The 15,521-nt window shown below is 36.6% G+C and overlaps 1 protein-coding gene across 1 annotated transcript in view; it reads left to right on the top strand.

The window, feature by feature from the left end:
* cutlet (chromosome transmission fidelity protein 18 homolog) overlaps positions 1-15,521 on the top strand; it is a 424,016-nt gene that overhangs the window by 164,164 nt on the left and 244,331 nt on the right. Inside the window, exon 16 of the mRNA XM_067136426.2 lies at positions 805-975. Within this exon, the coding sequence (XP_066992527.2) occupies positions 805-975 (171 nt within the window). The remainder of the gene's footprint in view (positions 1-804; positions 976-15,521) is intronic.

Here is a 15,521-nt window from a genome sequence, read left to right as displayed (position 1 = left end):
ATTTTTATGCTCTGAATTTTATTCTATTTGTTGAACTCTGCTTTCTTTCTTCATTATATGTTGTTCAAATCTGTAATTTTGAGCTTATCTTTGATTTTATGATAGAATTAGTACGTTTCTTTGATACATGTATTATCTTTAAATTAATTATGTGGTTAAGTGTAAGAGAGGGCCACGAGCCCTAACTTCGCCACTGCTAAAGTCAATAAATAAATAAAAGTCGTGTTCACCATTTATTGTCTTTTTACATTTAGAAATACTGCCTTCCAACGAAAATATCCAGTATTACTCAAATACATTCATAAGTTTGTACAAGAATAGCGTGGAATGTTTACATGTACAATTTATAGCTCTTTACAGCCTAGAAGTCATGTGTTCACCACACAAAATTTGAGGTTATCGCATATTGGACCCCCTTTTACTTTTTTTTTTTTTTTTGGCTGTAAAAGTGGGGGGGAAAAGGGGTCTAATACGCAAGTAAATACGGTATATGTCATTGATATAATCGATATTTCTCTAGTATGAGTGAACTGCTAGAATTGGGCATGTTAACTATGATTACACGAGTGCCAGATTCACTGAAACATGACCTACTGAAACTGCTACAGTATTTACGGTTTCTTTTCCTGAAGTTGACAAAATTATCTGACATACCAACACAATATAAGTTCTATAAGTTCTACAGTATGCTTTTTGTCATAAACGTACTTAGTTGTAGACACTCTTGTGATTAATGTTAAGTTATTTTAGTGTCTGAATTGTGTGTACTGTGTAGTTTACAAATGTATTTTCTTTATATTCCAGATTTCTTTAGGTTTAGAATGGTTCTGCACTACTGATATCCTCCTTGAAAAGATCAATTCTACTCAGAACTACACTCTTCTGCCTTACCTGCCTTACTCATTTGTGGTGTGGCACTTCTTGTACTCAAGTTTCTCTTGGCCTAAGATCACCTATCCTCATGCTAGTTATGAGGTGAGTGTCTGGATTTTCTGCATCATTATTAATTGCAAATATTTTAATTAATTGAGTAAATGTGTGATATTGATATAAGGTGTGATAAAAAAATTTCCGTTTGAGGGCATTGCTGCAGCAGACATGCAACATAGTGCGACTCCAGTGCAGGTATATAAGCATGCGGGTATATAAGCACGGACATGTAGGCAAAGGTATTAGTGTGGCAGTCGTGTCATGCCAAGATGCGTGCATTACATACGGCCACGTGAACTATGGCAGCGTTATTACCAAATGCATCCAAACAGGACCAATGTGCCGTTATTCTGTTCTTGACTGCCGAAGGATAAACACCGGTGGACATCCATCGAAGAATGAAGTCTTTGTATGGGGCAGCATGTCAGTTGAAAACCACTGTTGTGGAATGGTGCACCAAGTTTCCTGCGGGTCGCGTTTTGACACAAGATGCTGGTTGATCTGGAAGGCCAGCCTCCTCCATTACGGACAACAAGAAATGGGCGGTGGATGAGGCATTTAGGGCAGACCGGTGCATAATCATTCATCTGCTCAAAAAGGCTTTGAAGGTTCGATGCTTCTTGTTGGACGAGGATGTGCAGCAGGAGGTTAGGGACTTCTTTACGCAGCAGGACATGATGTTTTACCAGACGGGGATCTTCAACCTGGTGCATTGGTGGGATAAGTGCCTCAATGCTCATGGTGATTTTGCTGGATTGGCATCCCAATTCAGGACTGTATGACCATCGAATGGAAGCTGTTTGATCGTCCCTTATGTTATAGATTGTAAAACATGTTTCCTTTCAGATTTTTGGAATCTTTAGGCAAGTTAGAATTGAAATTGACATTAGAGTACATAGAAAGTAAAGATTTCTGCTCCGGGTGAGTTGGCCGTGCAGTTAGAAGTGCACGGCTGTGAGCTTGCATCTGGGAGATAGTGGGTTTGAATCCCACTGTCAGCAGCCCTGAAGATGGTTTTCCATGGTTTCCTATTTTCACACCAGGCAAATGCTGGTTTTTATGCTAGGTAATGAATTTACAATGATGATGTTCAAAGTCTCAAAAGTGGACGTTCCTATGGTATTGTTCAAAGCAAGGTATAATACACAACCCTACATCATATGGTTGACACATATAATGTTTTTTCAGCTTGTCATGAGTATTGTTATTGCAAAAAAAAAAAAAAAAAAAAAAAAAAAAACATACGAGGCGTCTAGTATCAAAACCGGCCAAGTCACTCAAGGCATATTTTTCAATATGGATGAAAAACCTGTAGAGACAAAGCAATGATGGTCAGAAAAGATTTTTTTTCACAGTTATATCCTTAATGGTTTAATATTTAAGTTCCGCTGTTTTGAGAAATCTAACTCATAATTAACCCATCTTTTTTGTTAATTTAAATTTTGACTTGGCCGTTTTTGTTGCAATTTTCTACAGTTTCAGCCTGTTTTTGTAAAACTGTATTCTTTTTAAATTCCAAACTCTTGTGAAAAAAGGCAATTAAATGAAAAATATTGACATTTTAATTACTTTTCTTTATTGCAATTAAAAAAAGCATTTCAGCATAAATGACATAATAATAAACAAAGAAGAACATCATAAAGCTGAGGAGAATACAAAATAGGATGCCTCTCACTAAAAGTTTATAGTTTGCTTAGATCTTGAACACAGTAATATAAAATGATCATCAATAATAGTCACTTATGTTAATAGAATCATTATTAAGATAGGTACTGTTCAAACATACTAAGTAATATTGTTGTTGAAAGACTTCAATTTGCTCTCATTTACAATACAATATCAGACATTTCTCGTGGACTATTGATGCAGACTTCAGAGACGGTGTTGGAACTCTCATGACCAACGAATGCTGTTTCGCTTGCTAATATTACAGTTTTATAAAACTGCAGTGCTGGAAGATCTTGCCATGTTTGGCCAAAGTGTTTCTGCAGTAGATTTTTATGTCTTTTGTTTTAGAGGCAGGAAGAGTAATTCCTTTGATCACTGTTTGAGGTGTCATTTGAGCCAGCGATTTTCCTCTTTTACACAGACTTTGGTACTTCCCAAGATCATTATTGTAAAATACCTCACCATTTACACGAACAGAATTTTGTGCCTTCTCCGTTTTCATAATAATCCTTTTGGTTTTAGCTAATGGAAAATGCCATTCAGAATGAGGCTTCAACACATCAGCAGCCTGTGATTTCCAATCATTGAACTCACAAGCCACACCCAGATGAAAAACTGTTCCTTGATTAGATAATAACTCTTCATATTCATCAGGGTCTGTAAGGATGTCATGCCTCCTAACTTCTTTTTCAATTCTCCCAAAAGCATGGTCTGGAGGTAGAAATGAATGGCCTACAATTGGGAAAATTATATGTATTTCTGTGACCGAGTCAGGAGCATTAGTCAGAAACCAATTTGAGACCATTCCTACAACAGTGCTGTTCTTATTTTGACCAGCACATCCATCTGCTAGCAGTCGAAGAGTGGTAATTCCACTGAAGTCAGTATTGTTTAGACGATGATATAAAGCTGATGCAATGGCATTGGAATTCTTAGCAAACTCTGTTTCATTCCAGGAATAAATAAATACATTGTCCTTAGTCATTGATGCTCTTGAATGGCCTTGAACTATTGTGAAATTGTACAATTACAATTGCCTGCTGTAATATACTGCTTGGTCTGGGATACGGGGTAGAGAAAAATTCTCCTGGCAATCAAAAGAGAAAATCAGTAAACCAGCTTTATTCTCCCTCAAAAGGCTATAAAATGCTTTAGCCCTAGCACTGTGAATTTTATTCTCTAAAATCAAGGTGTTTCTCTTTTCTGCGTCAGTCTCTGTCGTCAGTATTTCTTCAAACTGCACACATTTTGAGCATACATCGGTTCTGGGTGTTCCAAATCCAATATTAAATTTGGTATTGAAAATGTCTCTGAAGAAACTTTCCTTCACTTTTAGCTCTGTAGCTGCTTGTACATTATACATTCGCCACATCTTCTTGATATTCAGGTCACTACTTAGAATATACATTACAATGAACGATTTTGCTTACACATTGTTGCTTAATGTAACAACACAAGATTCCAGACAATAATGCTGCATCATAAAGATTGTCGCTCGTTCCTTGACTTGGCCGGTTTTGAATTCACTGGCTGCATGACTTGGCCGATTCTGTTGCACGACCGAGAATTCAGTGCTGTATAACATGAAGACATGGACGATTTTAAAGCATATTCTTGTTTCACCTCATAGTGCTATACTTCTACTTCAAATTGATAACCTTAACTCATTTTCATAAATTTTGTGACTTGGCCGGTTTTGATACTAGACGCACGTTTTCGTTCACATTTGTTTCCTTCCACTTTTGAAGTCTACTGGTAATTGGGTAAACTGGTAAGACCTTCTTGTAATATTCATTGGTAGCCTTTGCAATAACCTGAACCAGTGCAGAACTGAACAAACGCAGAAAGAAATCTGTTTCCGGAGAATCATCATGGAGTGTATTGTGTATAACACCTGATTTGCATTAACAGATAATGTCAAGTATTGGAGTAAAAATGATCAGCAACTCAAGAAAATTATGATGGCTTATTAATATTTTAATTCCATTTCACTGGTGGAAGATAACTCTTTTTACCTTCATCTTCTTCACTGTTGTCATCGTCATTGTCTGCATCTTCACTGTCCCTTTTTATCCATCATCTCCAACCTAATATTCACCACCACTTTCATTGTCCAGAAAGTCATTATCTGTTCACTATAAACTAAAAACTGTTCAGTTTCATAATTTCCCAGGCATCTCCTCTCTGGTGGTGCAGCCACATTTGTTGTTGTCGCTGGAAGCACAGAAGATAGATATTTCATCACTGCTAGGAAACAACTTATAACGTAAATACGAGGAAAAAGTAACCTTTCCTTTAGAACTTCCCTCAACTTCTGGCGCAACATTTGAACTGATTGGTCTGTGCACTTTTTTTTTATGGGCTTAGCAAAGTGAGCGCTGCACGAAAACAAAAATGTAGAGATTTAGCATGGGCTGCTAGTCATCACACAACTTATTTATGGATTTAGCATTGATTGAATTAAAATACTACTTTGAAAACTGTACTCTTGTCATGTGCAATGTAAGAAGGTATTATTTCAAAATTAAGCTTATTATAAGCAGGGCCCGGATTTTGATGACATGTTATCTTTTAAATGGTTCACCACAGACACTGCTAACTTATATACAAATCCTGTTCATGGCCCCCATATTACAGAAATGCATATTTATTAAGACATTTTTGTCATTTTTCTAAGTATTTTACTTTTAGGTCATTTTCTTGCTTTTGCATCATTATTATGTCATTTTATGGAATTTATTCAAATATTTTATACGTTTTGAGTCATTTTCTCACATTCTTAATGGTTGATGATGTGTTTTTTGTGTATGGTATGGGACATTAACGGAACTGAAAGTGAGGATAAATACGAAGACATGTGAATCTTCACAACTTTGTTCAACCCTTATTTCTTGGAATATCCATATTCCAGGAGAGACACCTGCGTTTGCAGCTAATCCGGAAGCGATTTTGAAATCGAGGGGGTAGGAAGAGACACAACAGTAGGCCCAGTAATGGCAGTCTGATTAAGTACCTCAGTGTAACCATACGTGTGCTAAGTGGATTTGTGTTATCGGCTGTGATTATTTTTTGAGTGTGTTTGAAATGCCGATGTTAAAGCCATCTAGGGCTGTTCATTTCAAACAAATTTGGCGAGGATATTTTTTCCACTGATGGTGAAATTCTTTTCTGCAAAATATGTGAATGAAGTGAAAGTGGCAGGAGATAGGAGATTTATTGTTCAGCAACATATCGGTGGAGAGAAGCACATATGTGGAGTCCAAAATAGCAGCAAACGGAAAGTTTCTCAGCTGTTACTCTCATAGTCATCCTCCGATGGCGGTATTTCCTCTGTTTTTTTGTAAAGACTTGTGTGAAGCTTTGGTTTGTTCAAACATTCCGCTCTGGAAATTGAATAATATTAAACTGAGATATTTCTTAGAAAGATATATGGGCCGTGTAATTCCAAATGAGTCTACTCTGAGAAAGAACTATGTATCCCATTGCTATGTTAAAAATTAAATAATTGAAAAGGAGGTTCAACCTATTCAATACTTAAAAGAAAGAAATGCAGTAATCACATTCCTATTTAAATGGGACCGGTTTCGACCTTAGTCCAGGTCATCATCAGCCGTAAAAACATGTACAATGTTTATGAATATTGGAGGTCAGTTTCACACTCTGATAGGCACAAAGACACGACACCACATTCTGTCATGCACAAAGTCACAACACTATCAACTAATATACGAAGATCAAAAATAACTTGAAGTCGCAGACGAATAGATTTGTAGTAGAAAGCCACCAGCTCCTGGTGATCAGCGTGGCACATTCAAGGTTATGCGCTGCGGTCAAACGCCAAAGTAGAGTGGAGAATGTTTTGAAGGTCCAGAATTTGTCACGTACTTAACTTCCCGCAACCGTGACAAATTCTGGACCTTCAAAACATTCTCCACTCTACTTTGGCGTTTGACCGCAGCGCATGACCTTGAATGTGCCGCGCTGATCACCAGGAGCTGGTGGCTTTCTACTACAAATCTATTCGTCTGCGACTTCAAGTTATTTTTGATCTTCGTATATTAGTTGATAGTGTTGTGACTTTGTGCATGACAGAATGTGGTGTCGTGTCTTTGTGCCTATCAGAGTGTGAAACTGACCTCCAATATTCATAAACATTGTACATGTTTTTACGGCTGATGATGACCTGGACTAAGGTCGAAACCGGTCCCATTTAAATAGGAATGTGATTACTGCATTTCTTTCTTTTAAGTATTGAATAGGTTGAACCTCCTTTTCAATTATTTAATTTTTAACATCAATAATTTCAATACGGAACAATGAAATTTTTATCTTTAAATCCCATTGCTATGACGACACAATAAAGAATATCAGAGAAGAAGTCTGCGGAAACAAAATATTTGTTTCAATCGATGAAACCAGTGATGTATAGGGCCATTACATTACCAATGTTATTGTGGGTACGTTAGAAGTAGATAGGCCTGGAAAAATATTTTTGCAGTATGTTGCCTCTTCGATGAAATGGAGTGGCATATGGCTTTTAGTGCTGGGAGTGTCCGCTCACCAGGTGCAGGTCTTTTAATTTGACACCCGTAGGCGACCTGCGTGTCGTGATGAGGATGAAATGATGATGAAGACAACACACACACACCCAGCCCCGTGTCAGCGAAATTAACCACTGATGGCTAAAATTCCTGACCCTGCCGGGAATCGAACCCGGGACCCCTGTGACCAAAGGCCAGCACGCTAACCCTTTAGCTATGGAGCCGGACTGCTTCTTTGATAAATCTGTGGGACTACTATGGCCTGAGGGTGTAAGGTACTTAGCTATCTTGAAGAGCATGGATTTACGCAAGGCGTGTACAGTCCATGCTTGGAATGCGTACAGAGAGAGAGGTTTTTGAAACAAACTTTTTAGAATGAACTGTTTGTTTATTCATAAAAGAAGACAATTTGCATGTCACCTTTAATACAGCTGGAGTTGGAAAAGAGGAGTGAATGTCCTTTGTATTGTGGCAGGCGATGTCCCTCGCTGCCGGTACTCCTTCCCCACACCATAGGTCAGCTCTCTGTACCATGGGACCCCATGAATTCCTATGACGGCTAGAAGTTCTGGAAGTTCTGGTAGATTGCAGACGGTCTGGAAGTTTTAAATAAATTCAAAGTAATGATTCACTTGTTCATTTCACAGTACATGAAGTAAGAGGATACAAAAGCATAAGAAGTTTTGTTATGTCCTACTATTGTCAGAATTGAAGTCAGTGAGACTACAATATGTTAAGTACAGTACAGACGTATGAATTTAGTTCCATTCACATGTTATTGTAACATGACACTTTATATTTACAGAATGTGAATTTACAGTAGTTCCATTTACACGTGATAATATGGGGTATTTAGTTACAAAGGTAAATAAAGCTTTGTTCAGTGAGAACACTTATGTCTAATACTGCACATAGTATTGTCATGACCTTCAACCACTTGTACAAGAAAGTAGTTTCTCTTTACTGAAACTACTTGGTTAAGTCTGTTCAACTCTAATGTAGAATAAATGTTAATCAGCTTTCGACTGTATTTACGAACTCCTAGAAAATAGAAAATTTGTACGGGCTCGAGAGGTGAGGGATGCATTTAATACTATAATCACAAAGAATGGGTACTGTCCACCTAATCAACATTAAAATACGAAAAAATGTTCACATGATTCTTGTGGTACGTTTTGGAATTATATTAATTTTGTTCATTCACAGATATGTTTGTACCAAGCATTCTAGAATATTCAACTATGTATGTTAATCATATGAACTTAAAAGAAAAACAACATACATAGTTGAATATTCTAGAATGCTTGGTACAAACATATCTGTGAATGTACAAAATTAATATAATTCCAAAACGTACCACAAGAATCATGTGAACATTTTTTCGTATTTTAATGTATTATTTGATAAATTTTATTACATCCATATCATAGAATGTTCCAGAATGTTTAGTATAAACATACCAATGAATGTATAGAACGATTCACCAATATGGAGTGTACTTCAAGAACGCCATAAACATTTTACTTGTTGAAATTGTATTTCACCAAATTATCTACTACTCACAAACAGTACCGGTACACTAGAAATTTATGTAACACATACATGTCATAGAATTTTGACGCTTGTTTTTAAACCAGAAGATACATCATATCATTGTATATTTTATATATTGTATATTTTAATCTTATCACTCACATCATGTGACATTCTTCATTAGATTTAGTAATGTTTTTAAAATTATTTTAAGTTAACTTTAGATCTTATGACCAGCTGAAGATGACCTCTGTGAAGGTCGAAACCGGTACTGCTTAGTAACAAGATATAATAAAGTATTGATTAGGCGGACAGTACCCATTCTTTGTGATTATAGATACTAAGTATCAATACGGACATGAAACTGATAGATTAGAATATGCATTTAATTGCATTTAATAAATTTCTCTTACGTACTTACTTGCTCTTCATGGATTAGGCTAATAGCCTGTTCCGACCTCAGATTTCATTCCATCTCTTCATAGGACGACCGATATCTCTTCTTCTCGTAGGATGGTATTCCAGGGCAAGTTTTGGGATTCTGTCGTTATCCATCCTCAGAATGTGATTTTTCCAATTTATCCTGTTTTGGAATATTCTTTTGGAATATTCTTTCATTCACTGAGAGTCATTTTAGATGATTGTATTTTATTCCTATAGCTTGTTTTATCCACCCATGTCTCACTTCATATAACAAAATTGGTACAGCCATAGTCTTATAGAATTTAAGTTGAGTATCTTCTCTTACTTTTCCTGTCAATGTTCGGCGAATTGTCCCACACATATATTGAAATCGATGAAGCTTTTTCTTCACCTTGTCATCATCATTAAAAGATATTTCACAACCAAGGTACTTAAAATTTGAGACTTGTTCTACTGGTTGATTGTCAGTTACTATCTTCGCTCTGACAGGATATTTCCCTTGCCATGCCATAGCTTTGGTTTTCGTTCTGGATAGCCGAAGATTATAACTTTTACAAATGGTGTTTAACTGATGTATTGATTTATGGAGTTTATCTTCATCATCCTGCAAGATAAATTGATAATCTGCAAAGAGCATAATATTTATGTATGTGTTTGTTCAATTTTATTCCAGAGTGCACAATTCGTTTCCAATTTCTGATTACTTCATCTATATATATATATATATTGAATAGTGTTGGAGAGAGGCTGCATCCCTGACATACACCTTGATTAATTAATACTTCTTCCGTTAGTTTGTATCCTAGATCTAACACAATTCTCATCCTTTTGTACAGACTTTGGATGACTTGAATAAGATGTTTAGGGTATCCATTTTTTACCATTATATTCCATAACTGTTCTCTGTCTACCCTATCAAAAGCCTTTTCATAGTCGACAAAAGCAACATAATAATTCAAGTGAAATTCTCTTCTCTTCTCCAGTATCTGTTTGAGACTAAATATATTATCTGTACAGGATCTGCCTTTCCTAAATCCACATTGTTCTTCCAATAAGAGATTGTGTGCAATGATTTTAAGTCTATTGTTTATTATTTTAGCATATATTTTATAGCCAACATTTAATAAACTTATTCCTCGATAGTTACTGCAAAAACTTCGATTTCCTTTCTTGAAAAGTGATGTTATTTAGCTTTTCTCCATTCTTCAGCTATATTTCTTCTTTTCCAACAAAGATTAATTAAATGTAACATTCTAAATTTAAGAATGATCCCACCATATTTGAACAACTCCATATTTATATTGTCTAACCCTGGTGCTTTTCTATTTTTGAAAGATTTCAGAACAGTATTAACTTCTTCTATATCTATTAGGTCAATTCCTTCAATGTCGATATTTATATCTTGATCTTCCTGACTCAGTCCATACTCTCCGTTATACCACAATTCTTTGTAGTGTTGTATCCATGATTCTTCTTTGATTACATTTATATTAGCAGTTTCTCTTTCATCATTGTTGAGGTGCTTCATTAACTTATATGCCATCTCTTGCCTACCATGGATATCATCTTCTATTGAGTTTATTAACCTATGCCATGATTCTTGCTTGAGTTTTCTCATTAGTGACTTGACCTTGTTCCTGCTGTTTTTATATTCTTTCTCATTTTGTGGGGTGCGATGCTGTATCAGTTTCAAGTATAATATTTGTTTTTGCTTGACAGCTTCTGAAATTTCTTTATTCCATATTTTAAGCCCAGTTTTTCTTCTAAATTTCTTCTTCATTCCAATGGTTTCATCTGCTGCCCTCTGAATTGATGAGGTTATGATTTCCCATTCTTTGTTAATATCAGTACTTGTTGGAATCTGACCTAAATACTGTTGCAGCCGATTTTGTTATAAGTATTTTATTCCATCATCCTGTAGTAAATATACCTTATAGATCTCTTGGTTTCTGTGTATATTTCTATTCAGCCTTTTCCTCCATTTAGCAAGAATACTGATTTTTGCAATGACCAGATAATGATCTTATATAGATCACTGCCTCTATGTACTCTGACATCTGTTACATCTGGGCCTAACTTTTTATTGACCATTATATAGTCAATAATTGATCACTGTCCTCTTGCAGTCCATGTGAATTTATGTATGTCTTTCTTCTCAAAGAAGGTGTTAGTAATTTTTAGTTGATTATAGGATGAAAATTCTATCAATAATTTACCATTTTCATTCAAAGTTGGTTCACCTTTATTTCCCACTATTTCTGCAATTGGTTTGTTCCCTACTCCGGCATTGAGATCACCAGCCAGAACAACAAAGTCACTTTTACATATGTTATCCAACACTGATTGAAGAACTTCATAAAACTGTTCAGATTCTTCCTGTTTGTTTTCTTCAGGAGCATACACAGCTACCAAGGTTAATTTCCCTCTCTCTACCTTCAACCTCAGCACCAAAGTCCTTTCATTTATAATGGTGTAGCTTTCTATTTTGTTTTTCCTCTTCCTGTCTATTAATATTGTGACTCCTGCTGCAGCTCTTTTATCCTGTGTAACTCTGCTATAAATCATAGTGTATTTATCAATTTCTTTTGTCCCTTGTAATTTCTTTTTTGTCTCAGTAATTACAGCAACATTGATTTCTTTCCTAGACAGCTCTCTATCTAGTTCTTCTTCTTTGCCTTTTATGCCTCTCACGTTCCAAGTTCCCAACTTTAATGTATCTCTAATTCCAAATTGTTTGGCCTTTGATCTTGCCTTTGTCGTCATCATAGAATCCATCCGGTTATTCATCTGAGATTTATGAGTGAGGTAAGTTTTTAAGTGGAAGAGTTACCAGCCTTTTACACAACCCCCAACTAGAGGACCAGGGACTCTTCTGTCGGTGTTACCGTACCTTAGCCGAGGAACCCAGTTTTAAGGCGCCAGGTACTCGCCCTCACCCATTCCCATGAGGGGTAGGATTTGCTGGTTACATTGACAGATGGACTGTCAACTAAAGCATTTCTTGAGTTTTAATGGCAGCACTTACTCAACATCAGTGTAATCCCCAAGGCTCAACAACCAGCCATTGGCCCTCCTCTATACCGGGCTTGGGACTGGCACTAGAAAATCTGAGTCATTCCTAGTGGCAGAGTTTAATAAATTTCTCCAGGCAATAAAGGCTAGAAAACGGATGCACCAAATAAATACTGTAGATGACTCTACAAAAGATCACAGTATTAATGTTAAGGAAAGAAATCACATACATGGGTTTATTGCATAACTCACATTCAACAATTACGCATTGATTTAAAGCCTAAAAATCACACACGCAACAAATAAATACTGTAGATGACTTCACTACAGAAACGCGCTGACGGCTGTTCACAGAGTGAGGGACTACACGAGGCTTGTACCAGAACAACACAGAAGATGGAAAATGAAGGAAGGCAACAAAGCGGTGGCTGCTCCCACCATTATGCTTCCCTACAAATGTGTTCATGAAAACTAAAATGTTATGTTGTTATTTTAATAACTCATGGGCAAAAATGTCTCGTCCTTTTTTTCTATCTTTCATAATACATTACAAAATCACGAGGAAATATGAGTGTCTCAGAGGGGGCGTGTTCACTCCTTGTAGGTTCATAAGAGCAATACTGTTCTCTTAACGTGGAATGAGCTGTAGCAATAACAATTTGTCCTTAGGTGATACTTTGCTGGTGATAGTACTTGTTGTTAACATCCTCATCACCATGTAAGGTGCGAGCATATGAGGAGATGAGTATCATCATGGTGTCCCCAGAGAATGGTATGCAGTGTGTAGAGATGGGAATTATAGACACGGATAGGTTAGAATGCAAATGTATTTGAACAAGGCGCAAGTGTAATATTGCTGCTCTACAGTTATGCTGGTGAATTGCATAAACTTCTGATAGTTCAAATCGCTAATATTTACGCAACTCTATGACACTCGCACCTTGCTTAGATACTTCTGTGTTCTAACTTATTCGTGCCTGTAATTCCCATCTCTGATTATAAGCCATTTATTGATTGCTTTGGGATTGAATCGGAGGGCATTTCGAAGTTTCCTCTTTATGGCCATCCCAACACCATGCATTCAACTCTTACCTTTCTGAATTCCTTCCTGAAAGATGGTGTAATCTGATCCAAATTCCACAACTTTTCCACCACTTGGTTTCACTTGGAGGTACTCTAGCAAACTCATGGGTGATAAGCGTCATTCGTCTTTCAGTGTCATTATTACGTAATGTCAAGATGTGTCCTAATATTTCATGTCTCAGTTTTAATTGGTCGATGATTTGTTGTTTTCTGACAGTTAGTGGGGTGACCCGCTGGGCGAGGTCGTCCAGCCAAGCAAAAGTTATGACTAGCAATGTTTAGTCTGCATTTTGTAGGGCCTATCCCATGTGGGGTGGGCAGTAGTACTCCTAAATAAACCTGCCCAGACAAAGGACTGAATTCCTGAGTAGTTGCAGATCTCAGGAAGACCTGTAAGGAAATAATTATTTCACCAAACAGATCCATCATACAATTAGAGAAATCACGGATTACACGTACCAGACTAGTGAGTATAGCAGATATACCCTCGAGCAAATAAATGTGACGGAACATAGGATTAATAAATAGCGAGGACATACTAGGAAATGATGAGGTTAGAGAATTACAGTAGAACCCCGTTTTAATGTGCCTGCTCTTAAGGAATTCCCGCTTTTAACGAAGATTTTCATAAGACCCAGCCAAATCGCCATAAGCACAATGTTATTTAAACCCCCTTCTAACGAACCCCGACATAAGGAAAGGTCCGTTTTTAAGGAATATATTTCACATACAGTACGATCGCACATCCCGTTGTAACGAAAATTTGCGATAAGATACTTTTTTCTAAACTCGCTTGAAATGTTAATTAACTTCCGTTTTCACGTAATCTCAGTCCGAAGTTCACGTGTTAAATTAAAGCGCTCCTTTAGCGATGTGTGGAACCATGATAAATTGACGGAGTCTTTGGAAATCCCTGTTATCGGCAAGCAGCATTCACTGTCATGCTAGATGCCGTTGGTCACTCATGTCCGCTGAACTGTAGGCAGTACCGGAATGATGGCTGTATGCGAGCGAAGTGCGGTTTCCGGCGAGACTAGCTGTACGGCCTAGAGGCCTGACTGACGTATAGTCCGCGCACCTTTTAGCGATATTTCTTTGTGCGGGTGGAGGTGGTGGGGAGTAAGGAGGGAGCTCTCACGGTTCCGGTAATACTGCCAACAGACTGAAAATGAAATCTGAATTGAATCGAACTGTGTCATACACACTTTATATAATATATAACATTTCTCGATGCGAATCTTGTTCCCAGCATGAATTCTACAGTTTGGCTTTGCTGTGTAAACAACAACAGTACTAGTACTAGTACGTAAAGTGTACGCCAGATGTCAAACAGCAATGCGTAAGCGATTCATAGTTTGTGTTTCAAAGGTTGCCAATACGAATCTCGAAGATACCCGAGGTCGACCTATTCAGCACTACGGTGTCCATGTATCGCTAAAAGGTGCGCGCACGGTACGCGTACATGCCGCAAGACACAAGTAACTTCACGAAATATAAACATTTAGGTGGAAGGTTTCTTGCAAATTTCACGCGATTTACAGTGAAAGATATATTTCAGAAAATTAAAAAGCAATTAGAATCTGGAAAGGCTATGGATACTGAACAAAATGAAAATTTATTCTAAAAAAAAAAATTACGGAATAAGTAGAAAGTCGTGCCTTCCATGGCTTACGCTGCGTGAACCTCATTGATAGACCCCCAAGTGTAAGCGTACGAAATGTAGAGCTGTTCAAGATCTACAAAAAAGTCCGCAAGGGCATGTACAGTAGCCTACTTATCTCTAACCATCTGACCTTTAGAGCGATTTTAGTTTACAGTCGGTGGTAAAAAACTTCTCAAATAAATAAATAAATAAATAAATAAATAAATAAATAAATAAATAAATAAATAAATAAATAAATAAATAAATAAATAAATAAATAAATAAATAAATAAATATAGATTTTTCCTAAATTTTACATCCAGATAGTGCCTAACATTCTCTAGGACTCATTCAGGATTAAAACAATCTTTAAAGTACATCATTTGCATGAACAGTTCGGGAGTTAGACCGTTTATTCGGGGTGGGTAGCTAGTTAACCTTAAATATCCATTTAAAAAAATATTAATTTCATATCGTACATCAATCCTGCGACATTTCTACCGTCATATTTTTCAGCATCTGCAATAACGGCAGTCAATAATAATAAATAATAAGAATAGTCTAATAATAATAATAAATTTTAAAATGTGTGAATAACTCCATAATGAAACTGAATATCGTATGTCCAGTCTTTATCTGAAAAATGAGAATCTTCACTAACGCTAGTTAAATAGTTATGTCTCTCCAGT

The sequence above is a fragment of the Anabrus simplex genome, chromosome 1 (assembly GCF_040414725.1).
Source record: "Anabrus simplex isolate iqAnaSimp1 chromosome 1, ASM4041472v1, whole genome shotgun sequence".
NCBI lineage: Eukaryota > Metazoa > Arthropoda > Insecta > Orthoptera > Tettigoniidae > Anabrus > Anabrus simplex.
The sequence above is the reverse complement of the archived record's forward strand: the minus strand, read 5'-3'. Positions and strand labels throughout refer to the sequence as shown.